This window comes from Eublepharis macularius, chromosome 16 (genome assembly GCF_028583425.1).
Source record: "Eublepharis macularius isolate TG4126 chromosome 16, MPM_Emac_v1.0, whole genome shotgun sequence".
NCBI lineage: Eukaryota > Metazoa > Chordata > Lepidosauria > Squamata > Eublepharidae > Eublepharis > Eublepharis macularius.
In genome coordinates, this window is record NC_072805.1 from 48971919 (window position 1) to 48987078 (window position 15160).

The 15160-nt window shown below is 50.8% G+C and overlaps 1 protein-coding gene across 2 annotated transcripts in view; it reads left to right on the plus strand.

Annotated features, from left to right (window-relative positions):
- ZFHX3 (zinc finger homeobox 3) overlaps window positions 1–15160 on the plus strand; it is a 136393-nt gene that overhangs the window by 66917 nt on the left and 54316 nt on the right. The window contains exons 4-5 of one of the 2 annotated variants that reach the window (XM_055000204.1): window positions 11642–11873; window positions 12297–12386. In XM_055000204.1, coding sequence (XP_054856179.1) covers window positions 11642–11873; window positions 12297–12386 — 322 coding nt within the window. The remainder of the gene's footprint in view (window positions 1–11641; window positions 11874–12296; window positions 12387–15160) is intronic. The other variant, XM_055000205.1, reaches the window with a different exon arrangement.

The following is a 15160-nucleotide window of genomic DNA, read 5'->3' on the forward strand; positions in this document are numbered from 1 at the left end:
TTAGCTGCCTTCTGCCCACCTGGAGAGCCAGGTGCTTGCTCTCTCTTGGAGCCAGACTTTGCTAAAGTGGTTGGAGGCCTGGGGGGAGGGGGGGTCATCCCTTCTGACCAGTCCGGTCAGCACCGAGCAATGGATTCAGTGAGGCAGCAGCCCTCAAGGGTGGGGGGCTTCGTGCAAGGGAGGCCCCTTACAGGAGCTCCGTCGTCCTGCTGGCCCTGCGTGCTTCTTTTGAAGAAATTCTTTCCGAAGGGCTGCTTCCTCACTGAATCCATTGAAGAGCTGATGGGATTCTCTGCCCTTCTGTTTTGCTTTTGTTTGTTTTGCTGCAGGGGCATTTTTATTCTTGTGGCGATAGTCCAGATCAGGGGAGAGTGTTGGCACATGTGGCACCTGCAGGCCTCCTCAAGGGGAAGGGATGGACGCTGGTGGCCAGGGGGGTGGAGCCCAAGGTGGTCCCAACCAAGGAGCCTCCAGTAGAGAGCAGCTCCTGCGCGTGGGTGTGGCCGGGTCCCCCCCCCCCCTTCTCGCTTCTTGTTTGGCTTGGTTTTCTTCTTTTATACCCTGCTTTTCTCCCCATTTGGGACCCAAAGCAGCGTGCGTCATTCTCCTCACCTACATTTTATCCTCACAAATAGCCCTGTGGGGCGGGTTGGGCTTGGCAGTGTGTGAGTGGCCCAATGACAGAGTGGGGATTTGAACCCCAAGGCCACAGGGACCCTGCCCGGACAGCCCAGGCAAGCCCAGTCTCATTAGATCTTGGACGTTAAGCAGGGTCAGCCTGGGTTAGTAATTGGATGGGAGACCTCTAGAGGAGACCAGGGTCACTGTGCAGAGGCAGGCAATGGCAAAACCACCACGGCTAGCCTCTTGCCTTGATCACCCCAGCAGGAGTTGTCGCAAGTCAGCTATGACGTGATGGCACTTTCCTCTACCACCACCGCTCCGAGGCGGACACTTGAGCCACTGCACCCTGCTGGCTTTCAGTTAATAAGCATTATACCAGCCTGGTTAAGCAGTCTCCTTTTCTACTTCCACCGCACCTTCTTTTCATGTGTTTCAGTGGCATGGAAGCACATCTGGCAGAGATGACACCACTGCTGGGCATCGCCACAGATGCGACTCATCTTTCCCGAGATTTGTCTGGCTCGTGCCTAGAGAGCATTACTTGCAGACCCCGCCCCCAGCCCTGCTTCTCGTTTCTTATGAAAGCAGGGGAGGGGGCTAAGGTGCTGAAAGCAAAGCAAAAGCCTTGCTATGTTTAGGGCCTTAATAGCGGGAAGGAGAAAGCGTTTCTGTCTCATAGCCTCTGCCTGGTTCCAAACTTGTGTATTTATTAAAACCCTTTTACCTTGCTTTTCCACACGGTTCAAGGAGGCTTACAGTAATAGTAAAAAAAATTCCAGTTAAAACCAACTTCTCCCTCTTCTCCTCGAAAGATGCTTGCCCTTTCCACACCCCTCCAAAGCCCTGGCAAACAAGCCATCCTTGCAGCGCCTCCTGAAGCTCTCCAAGGAGGGCCCCCCTCACCTCCTCTGGAAGCCCATTCTGCAGAGCAGGGGCCCTGGTGGAGAAGGCCCGGGCTCTGCTCGATGCCGGAGGGGCCACCCTAAGTGGTGGGACAGCCAACAAACGGCTGCCTGAGGACAGTCGCTTGGAGGGAGGCGGCCTGTGTTGTAGGGTCTTTGGCTGCAGAGAGGGTCTGGCAGGTGCTCGCTGGCCTTCAGACCTGCCCTCTGCTGTTTCAAGAAGGGACCGGCTGCGAGCTCCGCCTAGACACACTGGGTGCCCAGTGGTCAAAGGGGAGCCCCACCTCCACATCCTCAACATGTCACGTTATGAAGGGCTTGTCAGTAGTTACGCCTGCGCTCCAAGCTCTGGCCAGGTGCCCGTCCTTGGCGTCTGAAGGCTTGCCTCTTTTTGCACTCCTCTCAGGTTCAGCAGGAATGAAACAGCCACACAGGGCTGAGCTTTCCCCACCTTCCGTGAATCAACACTTGGAGTTGTGGGTCTGCTTACATGTCCTGTGAGTGATGTCATGTGGTTTCGACGTGCCTCCGTGTGTAAACACATGAGCCTCTCTAAGGGCTGTGGTTAGCCTCAGGGCGCTGGGTGGGGCAGAAGCCCAGTGTCAGCCTCCTTCAGCTGAGCAGACTGCACGCCTGGCAGGCAGAGCGGCTCAGCATGTGAGGGAAGGTGGGCGGGCCAGGCACATTCCCGCACCCGCTCCCTGGTTGGCAACCAGGGAGGGTTTGGCAGCTCTGTGGCTATTTGCCTTGCATGAGGCATCTCCTGAAATGCAGCTTCCCAGGCGCTTCTGCGGTGTGACTCTGCCAGCTCACCCGTTCACTTGGGGTCAGGCGGTTGTGGGTCGAGCAGAGCCAGCTGGGTGGGGCACAGAGGCTGCCAGGGAAGACGGGAAGATGCTTTCTCTGGCCTGCTATTGTGGGTCTTGCTTTCTTGTCTTTTCAGGATTCTGCTTCATCTTTAACCCTTTGCCCTGTCCTGTAAGGTCAGAGTGGTGGCTTAGCGTGACAAAAGATGGTGTCTCCCAAGCCCTGGGATTTTAACTAGGCAGTGTAACAGTTCAGCAGGTATTTAGTACCGGAATGGTGGTGGTGGAAAAGTTGTGGCAGTGATGCCTTTTGCTTGGCTCAAGACGGAGTCCGAGGAGTGGGAATCTGAGCCTGGCTCTCACAGACCTGGCTCTTCCACGCTAACCACGACACTGGCACTCAGTTTCCTCCTCCTCCTCTCTCCTGGGCAGCCTCTGCTAGGAAAAGCCTGGCCAAGTTGTAAGAGTGACGTGATAGCAAGTCACTCAGGGGAATTGTGTGCTTGCCACTGCTGGGCCTGGTCAATTTGCTCACGTTGTACAGAGGCTGCCACTGGGCCCAAGCGAGTAACACTGGGCTCACTAGCAACAAAATCAATGCAATTTCAGCAGTTGCAGAGGATGCAATGGTGTCAAGCTATCCGATAGCCACCACCGCAGCCGTCTGAATCACATAGGCTCTGTGGTAGCAGGTGGTCTGGTGGTTGCTGATTGGTATGGCCCCAGTGAATCATCCCCGCAGGGCAGGAGGGATGGACTGGGAGTCCAAAAAGAACCCAGAAAGGGGGCCTCCTTCTGCCTTTTACTGACAGAAACTAGATTTGAAGGCTGGCAATACTGTTGTGGTTGCCTGGCAACCACCACAGGGGCCACAGATCTCCTTTCTGAAGGTACAGGTGCTGTTTTTATTATTTGGGTGGGTTTTAATCCCTATTTATTTATTTGTTTGTTTAGATTGATTTCAGGTTTTCCTGCAGATCTAGGGCTTTTCTCCAGTTTGTAGAAAGATCTGTTTTGTCTTAAATCTCTGGATTTAAGTATCCATAAGTGAGGCCATATTGATGATATAGAGTAACCATGTTTATCGTCACCACAACATAAAGGTAACCTCTGATCCTAACCTAAGTTCTTGATTCCTCGTAACTCCATTATTGCGCCCAAAAGCTCTTGTTTAGCTGAATATTGGAGCCGGTTGGGAAACCTCTGCTGTCTCCTGAGCGGTGCACTGCCATTCATCTGCTGTCACTGAATTGTATAAAGTTAACATGATAAACAAGCAACTATAAGATAATTGGTGGTTGTGGGTTTTCTGGGCTGTGTTGCCGTGGTCTTGGCATTGTAGTTCCTGACGTTTCACCAGCAGCTGTGGCTGGCATCTTCAGAGGTGTAGCACCAAAAGACAGAGATCTCTCAGTGTCACAGTGTGGAGAAGATGTTGGCAGGTCATTTATATCTACTGTATAAGATAAAAGCCGGCGTTCTCCTGAGCCACAGTCCACCTGGCTCAGATCGTCAACTTTGAGCTCTCCAGGGTCTTGGGCTCTGGCCTTTTACTGGGAAGGGCCCGGGTGAACTCTCTGTGTGCACAGAAACCCATCCTTGGTGACGCCCCTGGATAAAGGACAAGAAAGGTGGTGCTCGCTGCTGGTCGTTCATGGCCTGAAGCACGTTTGGCTGCATCCTTGGGTGAGGCTGCAGCGCTGTGGCTGGCATTACCCAAGGATGGCTCTGGCGGTGCAGGCAGGCGGTCCTGGTCTCTTGCACCTCGCTGGGATCCTGAAATAGACAGATAAGATGTTCTCATGATGTTATCTAGTGGAGTCTTTTGTATATGATGTTTTTATTCCGCAGTGCAGTCAGAAAGCCAGATGCAAATGACAGGCTGTCCTTTCGTTCATATTTACTTGCGATTAGCACCATGGAACTAACTGGCATTCGACTTTCGAGTCAGCAAGCATAAGTTGAGAGGTGCTGAATCGTACAGGGGATCGAGGGATGGCGTCACCGCTGTAGTTGATAGGGACGAGCTGAAGTTCTTCTGGAATTCTGGTCCGGTAAAGGAGGCTGCCGCTTCCCCTTAAGAGAATGTGCTAATGATCTCCCAGATTTCTCTTACGGTAGCATTTTAAATGTTTGTGATCTAATTTCTAAATAGTTTTAGGCAAAAAATGGATAATGGATAGGATTACATAACACAGCTTGGGAGTTTAATTGTTAAATCATAATAAAGGCCAAGAAAGAGTCTCAAAAGGACTGGAACCTGGTATCCAGTTGATCCCTGTTGTTCAGACATGTCCAGATCTTCATCCACAAACTCATGTTCTTCTAATGAGCATTTTTATTACGTTTCATTCTTGCAACTTCAACCAGCAGCTCTGTTGTGCAGCTTATATTTAACTTATTTTCCGTTTTTATTCAGAGAAGGAATTTCTTCAAAATACTCTCAAATGGGACCAGTCTTACAAGCCAGCCGCAGAAGGCAAAGCCACGTCCAGACACAACACGTGGGCTGCATGAAGTGGCCTGCCCTTCTTTCCAGGACGCTTTTGAGCTCCTTTGCCAGAATGTAGAGCCCCTCTGCTGTGGTCCAGCACCACTCCTTCCTCATCAGCCCAGGGACTTCTGGAGAGAGTGGTGGGATTATAAGGGGGCTAGATGGATTCCTGGTTCCTCGGTGGCCACTGCCCACTGAAGGGAGCCTGCTCTTGGGGGAGGTGGCGGAAGCAGCAGAGGGGGCAGCCTTGGCCTCTGTCCCTGTTTTTTTTGGGGCTCCGGGCCAAGTGGTTGGCTGCTGTGTGAAGCAGCATGCTGGGGTAGATGGACCGCTGGTCTGACCCAGCAGGCTCTGCTTACGCTCGCATGTCAAAACGGCACCCTTTGTAGCCTTTAGAAGCCTCTGCACATGTGACTTCATGCCCGCCTCGAGCAAGAAACGAATGGTCCCAAACTCTCTAGCAGCTGAAGCTGGTAGTTCCGCGCATGCTAAAGCGTGGATTGACTTTCATGAGGTGAGCAAGGGAAAGGGCCATGCTGGATTGGTTGGTCCAGGTAAATAATTTGAGAGCAGCTCAAAAAGGTGCTGAGGTCCACCGCTTTTTGTTTTTCACAAGTTCAGCATCCACCCCCGCCCCCCGCCGCCATGGAAGCTTGCTGGGTGACCCCGGGTCCATCACGGTCTCTGACCCTCACGGACCTTTCAGGGGGTGCTTGTCAGAAGGATAAAATGGAGCAAGGGAGAAAATGTGGTAAGCTGCTTTGGGGTCTCTCTGTGGAGAAAAGTGAGGTATGAATATCTAAACAAGGAAACAATTAATTGGTACTGTTGGTGTAATACTAAGCAAATATCTCAATTTTAAGTTTACAATTAATGTTTTTCAGGTGCTTATTCATAGGAATTGTGTGAGAGATTACATGTGTGTTTCAGCGATTTGTAGATGTAGGGCGGGGATAAAATCTCACACATGTGAGAGACTGTGGAGGCTGCCGCTTCCAGAGCCCCTCCTGGCAGCTCTTGGAGAGCTCCAGAGCTGCTGGCTGGAACTATAGACGTCTTCAGGCAGGAAGGACGACCATGCTGCTTACTCGGCACAATTGATTTTAAAACATTTTAGAAACAAAATGAGTTTTAATTGGCTTTTAGCTGTGTGCTTGGTGTTATTTCTGTGTCAGATTCATTTTTTAAAAAATGAAACTGCGGACTAGCCCTTAAGTCCCAAGATGAAAGAGAAGAACCGGTTCCAGTTTATACACCCGGCGTGGTGTAGGGTTGGGGTGTCCGACAAGGACCCCGGAGACTCGCGTTCGAATCCAGCCTTTGCCCTGGAAACTTGCAGTGTGACCTTGGGCTGCTCGCTCTCTTGCAGTCCAGCCTACATCACAGGGTTGTTGGTGAGGATAAAATGGAGGAGGGGACATATTGTATTCTCTGTTGGGGAGAAAAGCGCAATATAAATGGTGCAAATACATTTGCATTGGTGGACCTGTTACCCAACGTTAATACAGAGTCAAAGCCCAGGATGCAATTCTCCTGAGTAATCAAAACTACACAAAACTGTGTGCGAGCTTTCGACTTCAGTCGGCCTCTTAATCAGGCAGGATGTTACAGAAATGTTTAAAAAGTGGAGGAGAAAAGATGCCTCAGGCTGCAGTCAAGACCTGGCTGTGCTGTGCCCACAGCGCTGAGCAGGCATGCAGGCTTAACACGGGGCTGGCGCCAAGTAGTGCCCTCTGACTTTCTGGAAGCAAGAAATAACCGATGGGGGCTCTCTCTCCACTGGGAAAACTCTGTCCAGCAGTTGTGCTTGCTATCTCTTCAGCATCCCGGTAGGTGGAAAGCAAAGTTATTCCAAGCTTAATTAAGCTTCAAATCTGTTTTTCCAATTCTTTTGTTGTTGTTCTAATGTAATTAAGGCTTCACAAATGGATTAATAATTTGGCAAACTTTGACTCTCGAAAGCTCATACCCTAGAAATCTGTTTGGTCTCTCAGGTGCTACTGGACCCGACTCTTGCTCTTCAACTACAGACCAACACGGCTTGCTACCCACTGAAAACTTATTTAAATACGTATACCATGCCTTTCACCAAAGACTCACGGCGGCCTGCAAATGTAACACTGGGCTCACTGACAATAAAATCACTGTAATTTCAGCAATATGTCCAACTATTTCAGCAATATGAAATAGTGTACGCACACGCACGCACACACACACACACACACACGGAAATGTGCTTGCCTAACTGGAGGAGACTCTCCAAGAAGATGCATTTTGCCCACAGCATGGGGCAAAATGGGGGCAGTGTGGTTGTGTGCCGGGAGGGGTTTTAGGGGGTAAGGCCCAGGTTCTTGAACTAGACCTAGGTAGCCAGTGCAGGGGTCGAAGTCTACGCTTTCTGTATTCCAAATCAATATTCTGTATTCCGATCAGTTTTGCTAAGAAGTGTGGAGTAACAAGCCCGTGTGCCAGTTCATGGCAGAAGAGCCTCAGGAGAGGCCTGTGGGATCAGACTGGGGGTCTGTCTGGTCTGGCATCCCCTGCCTCACAGGGGTCAACCAGTTGCCTGGATGGGCTAACAAACAGGACATGGAGGCTGAGGCCTTTGTCTGATGATGCCTCCTCACACTGGTCATTCAGAGGTTGACTGCCTCTGTTTAGGGAGGTTCCATTTACTCCTCAAGGCTGAGAGCCACTGCAGCACCTGTCCTGCATGCACCTGTCTAGCCCCCTTTTAAAGCCACCTGTGCCTGTGGCCATCACGGTGTCCGCTGGCAGGAGATCCCACAGTTCAAGCCCTCTTTCTTTTGATCTGTCCTGGGTGTATTGCCCATCCACTTAATTTGGTGCCCCTGAATTCTAGTCTTACGGGAGAAGGAGAAAAAGCTCTCTCTGTCCTGTTTCCCTGCTCCAGGCATAATTGTATAGACTTCTGTCATGTCCCCCAAATCATCCCTTTTTTCTAAACTTAAAGCCTACGACTTTGGCTTTTACTCGTCAGGGTCTCCAGCCCCTTGGTCATCTTGGTTGCCCCCTTCTGTATTTTTCCAACTGCAATATCCTTTTTGTGATTCGGTGACCCAAACTGCACATATTTTTCCAAATCAGGCCTCACCGCAGCTTATACAAAGGCATTTATAATCGCTGTTTTATTTTCAATTCCTTTTCTAATAACCCGGCCTGGAGTTTGCCTTTTTCAACACTGCTGCACAATTAGTTAACATTTGCCTTGAGCTAGCCACAGTAACCCCAAGATCTCTTTCCCTCTCAGTCTCAGCCAGTTCAGACACCAGCAGCATATATTTGAAGTTAGGATATTACATTTCAATACACATCACCTTATACTCGCCTTCAGCTAACTTCAGTTGCCACGTTGTTGCCCACTCACCCAATTTAGAGAGATCCTCATGGAGCTCTTTTCAATCCAGTTTGGTTTTCACCATCCTGAATAATTTGGCATCGGCCACAAACGTGGCCACTACGCTGCTCGCCCCCAGTTCCGAGCCACTTCTGGACACGTGAAGTAGCCCAGGCACCGCCAGCGCCAGTCCTTGTGGGGGCTGCCCCTCCCTGCGTCGCAAGAGAAATGCCCCTTGATGGTTCTGCTGTCTTGTTGGCCCTCCAGAAGATGGCGTGGGGGTGGGGGCGGGGGGCGGGGCGCTGGCTTCAGGGCCAGGCTTCAGGGCCAGGCTTCAGGGCCAGGCTTCTGGGCCAGGCTTCAGGGCTTCACTAATGGTGTCAGTCCGAGGCCTTAGTGGCCGAGCTGCTGTTTTTTAATCTCGATTTCACTGCTGTGTTTGTGGGTTTTCAGCGAGATTAAAGTTTTATAGTTTTAGGTTACTGTTCACGTTTCTGGTATTGTTTGCGTTACGGTCTTTGTTAACCGTGCCGGTTGCCTTGGCCAAAGGCTGACATACGAACAGTAAACAAATGTAAGCCACACGCCTGCCTGAACAATCGCCTTCGTGTTGGTAGGTTTCTGCCACCTAGAATGGGACTACTCTGGATTCATCTGCACGGCCCGCTCGGTGAAGCCCGGTGGGAAGAGATCCAGCTCTTCAAGCCTGGGAGTTGAGAGGTGTGCCCAGGGGAGCAATCCCTGCCCCTGGGGCTGTTCCGCTCTGCAGGAGCTTTGTGTCCTCCGCGCACACGTCAGGCAAGGGGGGCCACCAGTCGTAATGAGCCATTCTTCCTTTTGGAATGGCTGCAATGAATGATTAATTAGCGTGCTTGGAACTGCTGCACCACTGGGGGGGTCTGGCTTGCCCCTCCCTTGCTGCGTGTCCAGCTCTCCTTGGGGAGGGGGCTGTGCTGCTCTCGGAAGCCTTCCTGCGGAGCGCGGCCTCGTTAAGACGGATCCGTTTAGCTGGCCTGCTGAAGTCGGGCTCTTGCCTCCCTCTGGGCTTCAGCCCCTCCTCATTAAGCTGGTCAGGGCTATTGATTGGGCGTTTGTGTTTGGAAGAGTCTTACTTACTCCATGCATTATCTTGACAGATTGATCAGACCTGATTGAGAACCTCTTAAAGGAACGAACAGCTGTAATGGGAAAGTTGGACTCTGTCATCCGTTAGGGTGATTCTGGGAGCGAGAGGAACAAGGCTGACATCTTGGAACAATTGTATTTACAATTAACATGGCTGAAAACGATTGCCTCTATTGATCCCCCCTTCCTGCAATTACAGCCCCATTGTTTACATTCCAGCACTTCAGTTATAAAAAGGAAATTCAATAATTATTGCATTATTTAAAGTTAAAGTGCCACAGAGTTTGCTGGCTCTGCTTGCTGCTTGATTTAACGTTCAGTAAAATCTATGCCGAGCTCTCTGTCTTTAGGCTGAGCCGTACTGGCTCTTAATGAGGCTTTGGGGTGGAGCTCGAGCCCACCTGCTGGGTTTTGGCTTCAGTTATTGGGGAGGGGAGCTGAAACAGGTACGGAGTCAGCAGCAGGACTTCGGGGCTGTGTATGTCTGCCGCTGCCTCCCCTCCCGGGTACGTTGAAGGTGCCATCTTGTTCCTTACTGCAAGAGTGCGGAAGGATGGGCGGGAGTGACTGAAGGCAAGCAAACGTGGTACAGCGTCAGTCGTGGTAGAGGCAGAAGTTCCTGTCCAGCGCCTGCCATCTTCAGGGCACCTGTGCCTGGCCTGTGGCTTGGCTCCACTTTATCAGTCCGATTGGTTGGCTTTACGTGGCCAGGGAAGGGTGGCTCCCAGGAATGATGGCAGCCGGAGGTACTGCACGAGTCCAGCCAAGCATCTTGAGCTGCTGCACTGGGCTGAGCGGCAGCCTAATTGACTTGATCTCCCAGATGTTCCAGCAGAGATGTCTGTGTGTGTGTGTGGGGGTGGTGGTTTTCTGTTGTGCAGCAAACCTAACATCGCCCCGAGTCTGTGGTCACATGGCCGGCACCCACCACTCAGGCTGTGATATGCTGATGCCCCACTCTGGAATGAGCCAGTCCACACACAGCGATGCAACCATGCCTTTGTGAGGTCACCATGCCCTGCCCCTTATGCAGAATGGATCTTGGCAGGCACAGTGATCACGCAGCGGCCTCAACAGTGGGACCTGCCATGGTGCAGTGCCTGAGCTCTGTAATAAGCACACTCCAGGGTCCCTACTGGTGGAGGGTTCAGAGCAGTCCACCCTGTGCCAACGGTCTGATTCAGAACCGATCAGCTTCCTGTTGTTCATATTGTAACTCCAGACCCATCCCATACACTCCGGGCTTCAGCAGGCTGCTCATATGAGGTGCCTGTGCCACAGTGCACAAACCACATGGCTCCTGTGCTGTTTCAGGCATGGTTCTGGTGGGCCTGGCTGCCTTGTCATGGGCACAGCAGGGGCTCATACACTGCCTCTCCAGCACTGTCCTGGGCTTGCCTGGCGGATGGATCCCATGTCTCCCAGAGAGCTGGCAGAGCTGGTTGCTCTCCTGCTTGCAGGATGTGGCAGACCCTTTGGTCATAGGCTTGATCAGGGGAAGGGGTGGGCAGCTGTCCCCTTACGCCTCCTCCCCACAGAGGCCAGGCAATATGCGCCCAGCTGCAGAGATTGCTGGATGGAAGCCAGGAACCTAGAAGCATGTCTGGGACTTCTTCTTCTTTTTTGGCAGCAGCAGCCTTTAGCTCCACTCCCAGACCTGCCGTTTCATGTGAGGTCCGGATTGCTTCCATACTGCCCGCACTACGAGCATCAGTCTGGGTTGTTCGGTGGGCGTTCTTGCTCCAAGGACAGTAGACGGCTTGGCTGGCTGGGTTGAGTCCGGTCAGGTTTCCTCTTGGGCCTTCCCTCCTGAGTATGTCCCTCGTCAGAGGCCAAGGCCTCTTGCTCCGAGAAGACAGCAGAGGCACTCCTCCGGCCTTGATGGCGTGGTGCGTGTCTCCCGCTTGCAAGGGGTGTGTGCTCACACGCCCGTGTACAAGTGTCTGTGGGGCATGCTTATGAACGGCTTCTCTTACCCCGGCTTATTCCTCATCACCAGCATTGGGATGGTTGCTGCATGCTGAGGTGCCGGGTTTTCTTTCACAGAATTGTCTTCCCTTCAGATTACAGTTCAGACTGGGCTGTTTTTCACAGGAGTTTCCAGAGGGTGCCCTGTTTATACTTTGCCTTTCAGGTGCAATGTGAGTCTTTGGTTTTCAAAAGAGATCCTTCCTAGAAAAGGAGAGTCCTGTGTCAATAGAGAGCCAGCCGGTGTTGCAGGGGTTGGCTTTGTGCTGCTGAAGGTTCCCGGCGCCTCCTTGGGAAGCAGCTGCAGCTTTGTACCCCAGCAGGCCTCTGTGACTGACTTGATTCTCCCCTTTGCTCCCCACAGCACCTTCAGCACCACGAAACCGGAGTGGAGGGAGAGAGCTGCTACTACCATTGCACCCTCTGCAACTACTCGACCAAGGCCAAGCTGAATCTCCTCCAGCACGTACGCTCCATGAAGCACCAGAGGGGGGAGAGCCTGCGGAAGCTGCAGCGTCTGCAGAAGGGCCTCCCAGAGGAAGAGGAGGACCTGGCCCAGATCTTCACCATCCGGAAGTGCCCTGCGCCTGACGGGGGTGAGTGAAGCTTGCCCGCTGGCCTTGGAGAGGCGGGTGGCCTGCAGACACCCCCCTCGCCTCGAGGTCTCGGGCCCTGCGTGCTTCTTGGGTGGGAGGGGATTGGCCCATGCTTGGCGACACAACCTCTCTGATAGAATTGTGGCTGAGGTTGTCCCAGTGCCCAAATGCAGCTTGGAAGAGAGGGCTTGTGTCTGCACCTCAGGTCGCTTGTGGTGTCTGGGTGTGACGGAGAGACTGGGGACTTGCTGGTTATCCTCCCAGGGGCTGGAGCCAGGGCTCCTGCACTCTGCTGCTGGTGCTTGACTTCTCTCTCGAGTTGGGCGGGGACGGGGACGGGGACGGGAAGCAGCCATTCATCTGAATGAACTGTCTTGGCCCAGAGCAAGACAATTGAGTGCCCCTTTTTTGTTGTGATTATAGATTGGCGGTTGCCTTATCTGTGCTGCCCCAATAAGTCCCAGCAAAGGAAGGTCCAGTTGGGGCGCGCGCATGGGATCATCAGCACTCAAGGTAGTATACTGGCAGGGACGGCCTCCCCTCCATGCTTGAATGCAGAGTGCAGTTCATGGGCTCCTGGGTGCTTGGCCCGAGGGGTGCGAGTAAGCAGAGGAGCCCTGCCCGTGTGTCGCTTTACACCTGGGATTCCTCAGCCAGTCCAAGTGGCCCACTCTGCCCAGCCAGGCCAAGGCCAGAGAGAGGTCTTTTCCTGAGGAATTGGGGGGTTGCTGTGTGATAGCCTCTTGCCCAAGTGAAGGGGTTTTCCAGACAGTTTTTTCCCATTCGTTCTGGGCCCATACTGCTTCCATCTATCCCCTGATTTCTGTACACATTTTTGTCTTTAGTTTTCATTGGGTTTTCTTCCCAGCTTTCATTTGAAAAATAGTAAGTCTGTAGACAGAGTTCCATTGTGCAGATGTGCCTTTCCCCTTGTACCTCTGCCATGGAAGGGGCTGGCACGGGGGTTCCCTGGCTTTGGGGGGCCCCTGTCCCCTTGGCTCCATGAATTCATCTCCAGTGGCCCTTACCCTATAAAGGGCATTTGTAATGATTTTAAGCAAGTGTGTGCGTGTGTGTCTTTAAATGCTTGGTGTGGTATAGATGGGGCGGGGTGAAAGAGAGGGAGGAGTGAGTGAGCTGATTGGTTGATGACGGAGAGGGTGGGCGGAGTGAAGGCAGTTTGAGACTGGGAGGGGGGAGAAAGGAGTCGGTCAGGGCCCGAGAGGCCGGCTGTGGGCAGCCTGCGTGGTTTTAAGCAGTTCTGAGGGGAAATATTCAGCCAGGACAAAGCAGTGGCGTAACCGGTGTGGGAGCCTGAACTGTGTGTGTGTGTGAGAAAGACCGTCCAGTCAGGGAAAGCAGGCAGGCTGTGTGTGCGCCTGAGAAAAGGTCTTGCTTGTAATTGAGGGAGAAATTAATATCAAAAACAGGCAAGCTGTGCGTGACGCCTGAGAGAAGATCCATGCGACTGGGTTTAAGTAACTTTTAGAACTGAGAACTACTCTTTTGAAACCATCAAGTTTTAGAAATAATGCGAAACCGATACGCTTCTTACAAAAATAAAAGTTTACTTTGTTTTTTATATCCCAGAGTATCTGTCATTCTTATATCCCATTCCTATCCTCAGGGCCACTTAGTACAACGAAGGAGCCTGACTCTTGGGCACCTTACTAAAAGGAGAAATTTAAGTTATTCTGGAATTTAATTCCTGGTGGCAGCAATCTACCAAGAGGGGGCAAGAATAAAAGGCCTAAAGACCAAATCTACCCAAGAGAAAGTAAAGGTCATAACAAGTGGAGGCATAGCGGTGGGCTATCAAACATCCTGAGGAGGAGAAAATATTTTAAGTGGGATAGAATATCCTGGGAGGAGGGAACATCCTGAGAGAAAGGCTTTCCGAGGGGACAGACAGCCAAGGAGCCTAAGAGGAAAATAGAACGGGTAGAAAGGAAAGCGTCACGGAAGAACTAGTAGGGTTTGTAAGAGAGAACATAATCTGGTGAAGTCTAGTAAATTTGTAAAAGGAAATACAATCAAAAGAGAGAAAATGGCAGTGTTTCTGGGGATGAAAAAGGAGGCTCTTATTCAGAAGTACAAAGAGTTAAATTTACCTTATGAGGGGAAAAGTGTAGAAGAACTGAGAGTTATACTGATACAAAGCAATGCGGAGGCTAGGAGTGCTGCTGCTGAGAGAAACCCTGAGGGAATGTATAGTCCTCGTCCAGAATATTTAGAGTTTCTGAGAGAACAAAAAACTGTTTGAGAGGGAAAAGTGGAATGAACAATAGCAGCTTGAAAAGGAAAAATTGAAAGTTGAAGTAGAACTTAGAACTTGAGAAATAGAAATTAGAACTCAAGAGATGGAAAGACACACCAGTTTGGAAGCAGAAAGATTACAATTAGAAAGAGAGAGACTTAAGATTGAGGACAAAAAGGAGGGAAACTCTGAACCCAGAGCTGATTTACCTCGAGTTACCCCAAAAGAGTTCATGGTGTATGTGTCAGGAGAAGATCCACAGATTTTCCTGTCCACTTTTGAAAGATCTGCTCAGAACTGGGGAATACCAGAGACACGATATATGAAGTATTTACCCAGCTTAATTAGAGGGGAATTGGCTGAGATCTACAACACATTTCCCTCAGATAAACCTGCTGTTTATGCTGAATACAAAGAGGCAGTATATGAGAGATTTAGGCTAGGTGCTGATTACTTCAGAAAGAAGTTTAGAAGCCTAGTGCCTCAGAAAGAGAAATCATTTAAGTCTTTTAGCGCTAAACTAACTAGACTATTTTGATAAGTGGATTTCATCTACCAAAGCTAATTCTAAAGAGGGACTAAGAGATCTAATGATTTTGGATCAATTTTTATTTCAACTTCCTTCAGAGATCAGACTTCTGGTTAAAGATAAACTTCCAGAGAATGTCAACCAAGCATCAGAATGGGCAGATAGATTAACACTTAATAGAGGAGGTTGAGATCGTCGTGAAAAGAAAGACTATTCTTATAAACCAGAGTTTAAATCAAGAAGAGGACAAGAGGGAGAAAGAAAAGGAACATATGAGAGAGCTGAGATTACAAAAATTCAGGATAAAAATATAGAAAGAAACCAAGATGGATACTGGAAAGATAGAAGATGTTTTGTATGTGGTCTGAAAGGACATTTAGCTTAGAAATGTTAAATAACCAACTCAAGCAAACAACACCTGAGCATGTAAGAAGCATCACTAGAACTAACTCAGAGAATGAGAGTGAACAGGCTAGAGACTCCAGCGGCTCGACAAACACA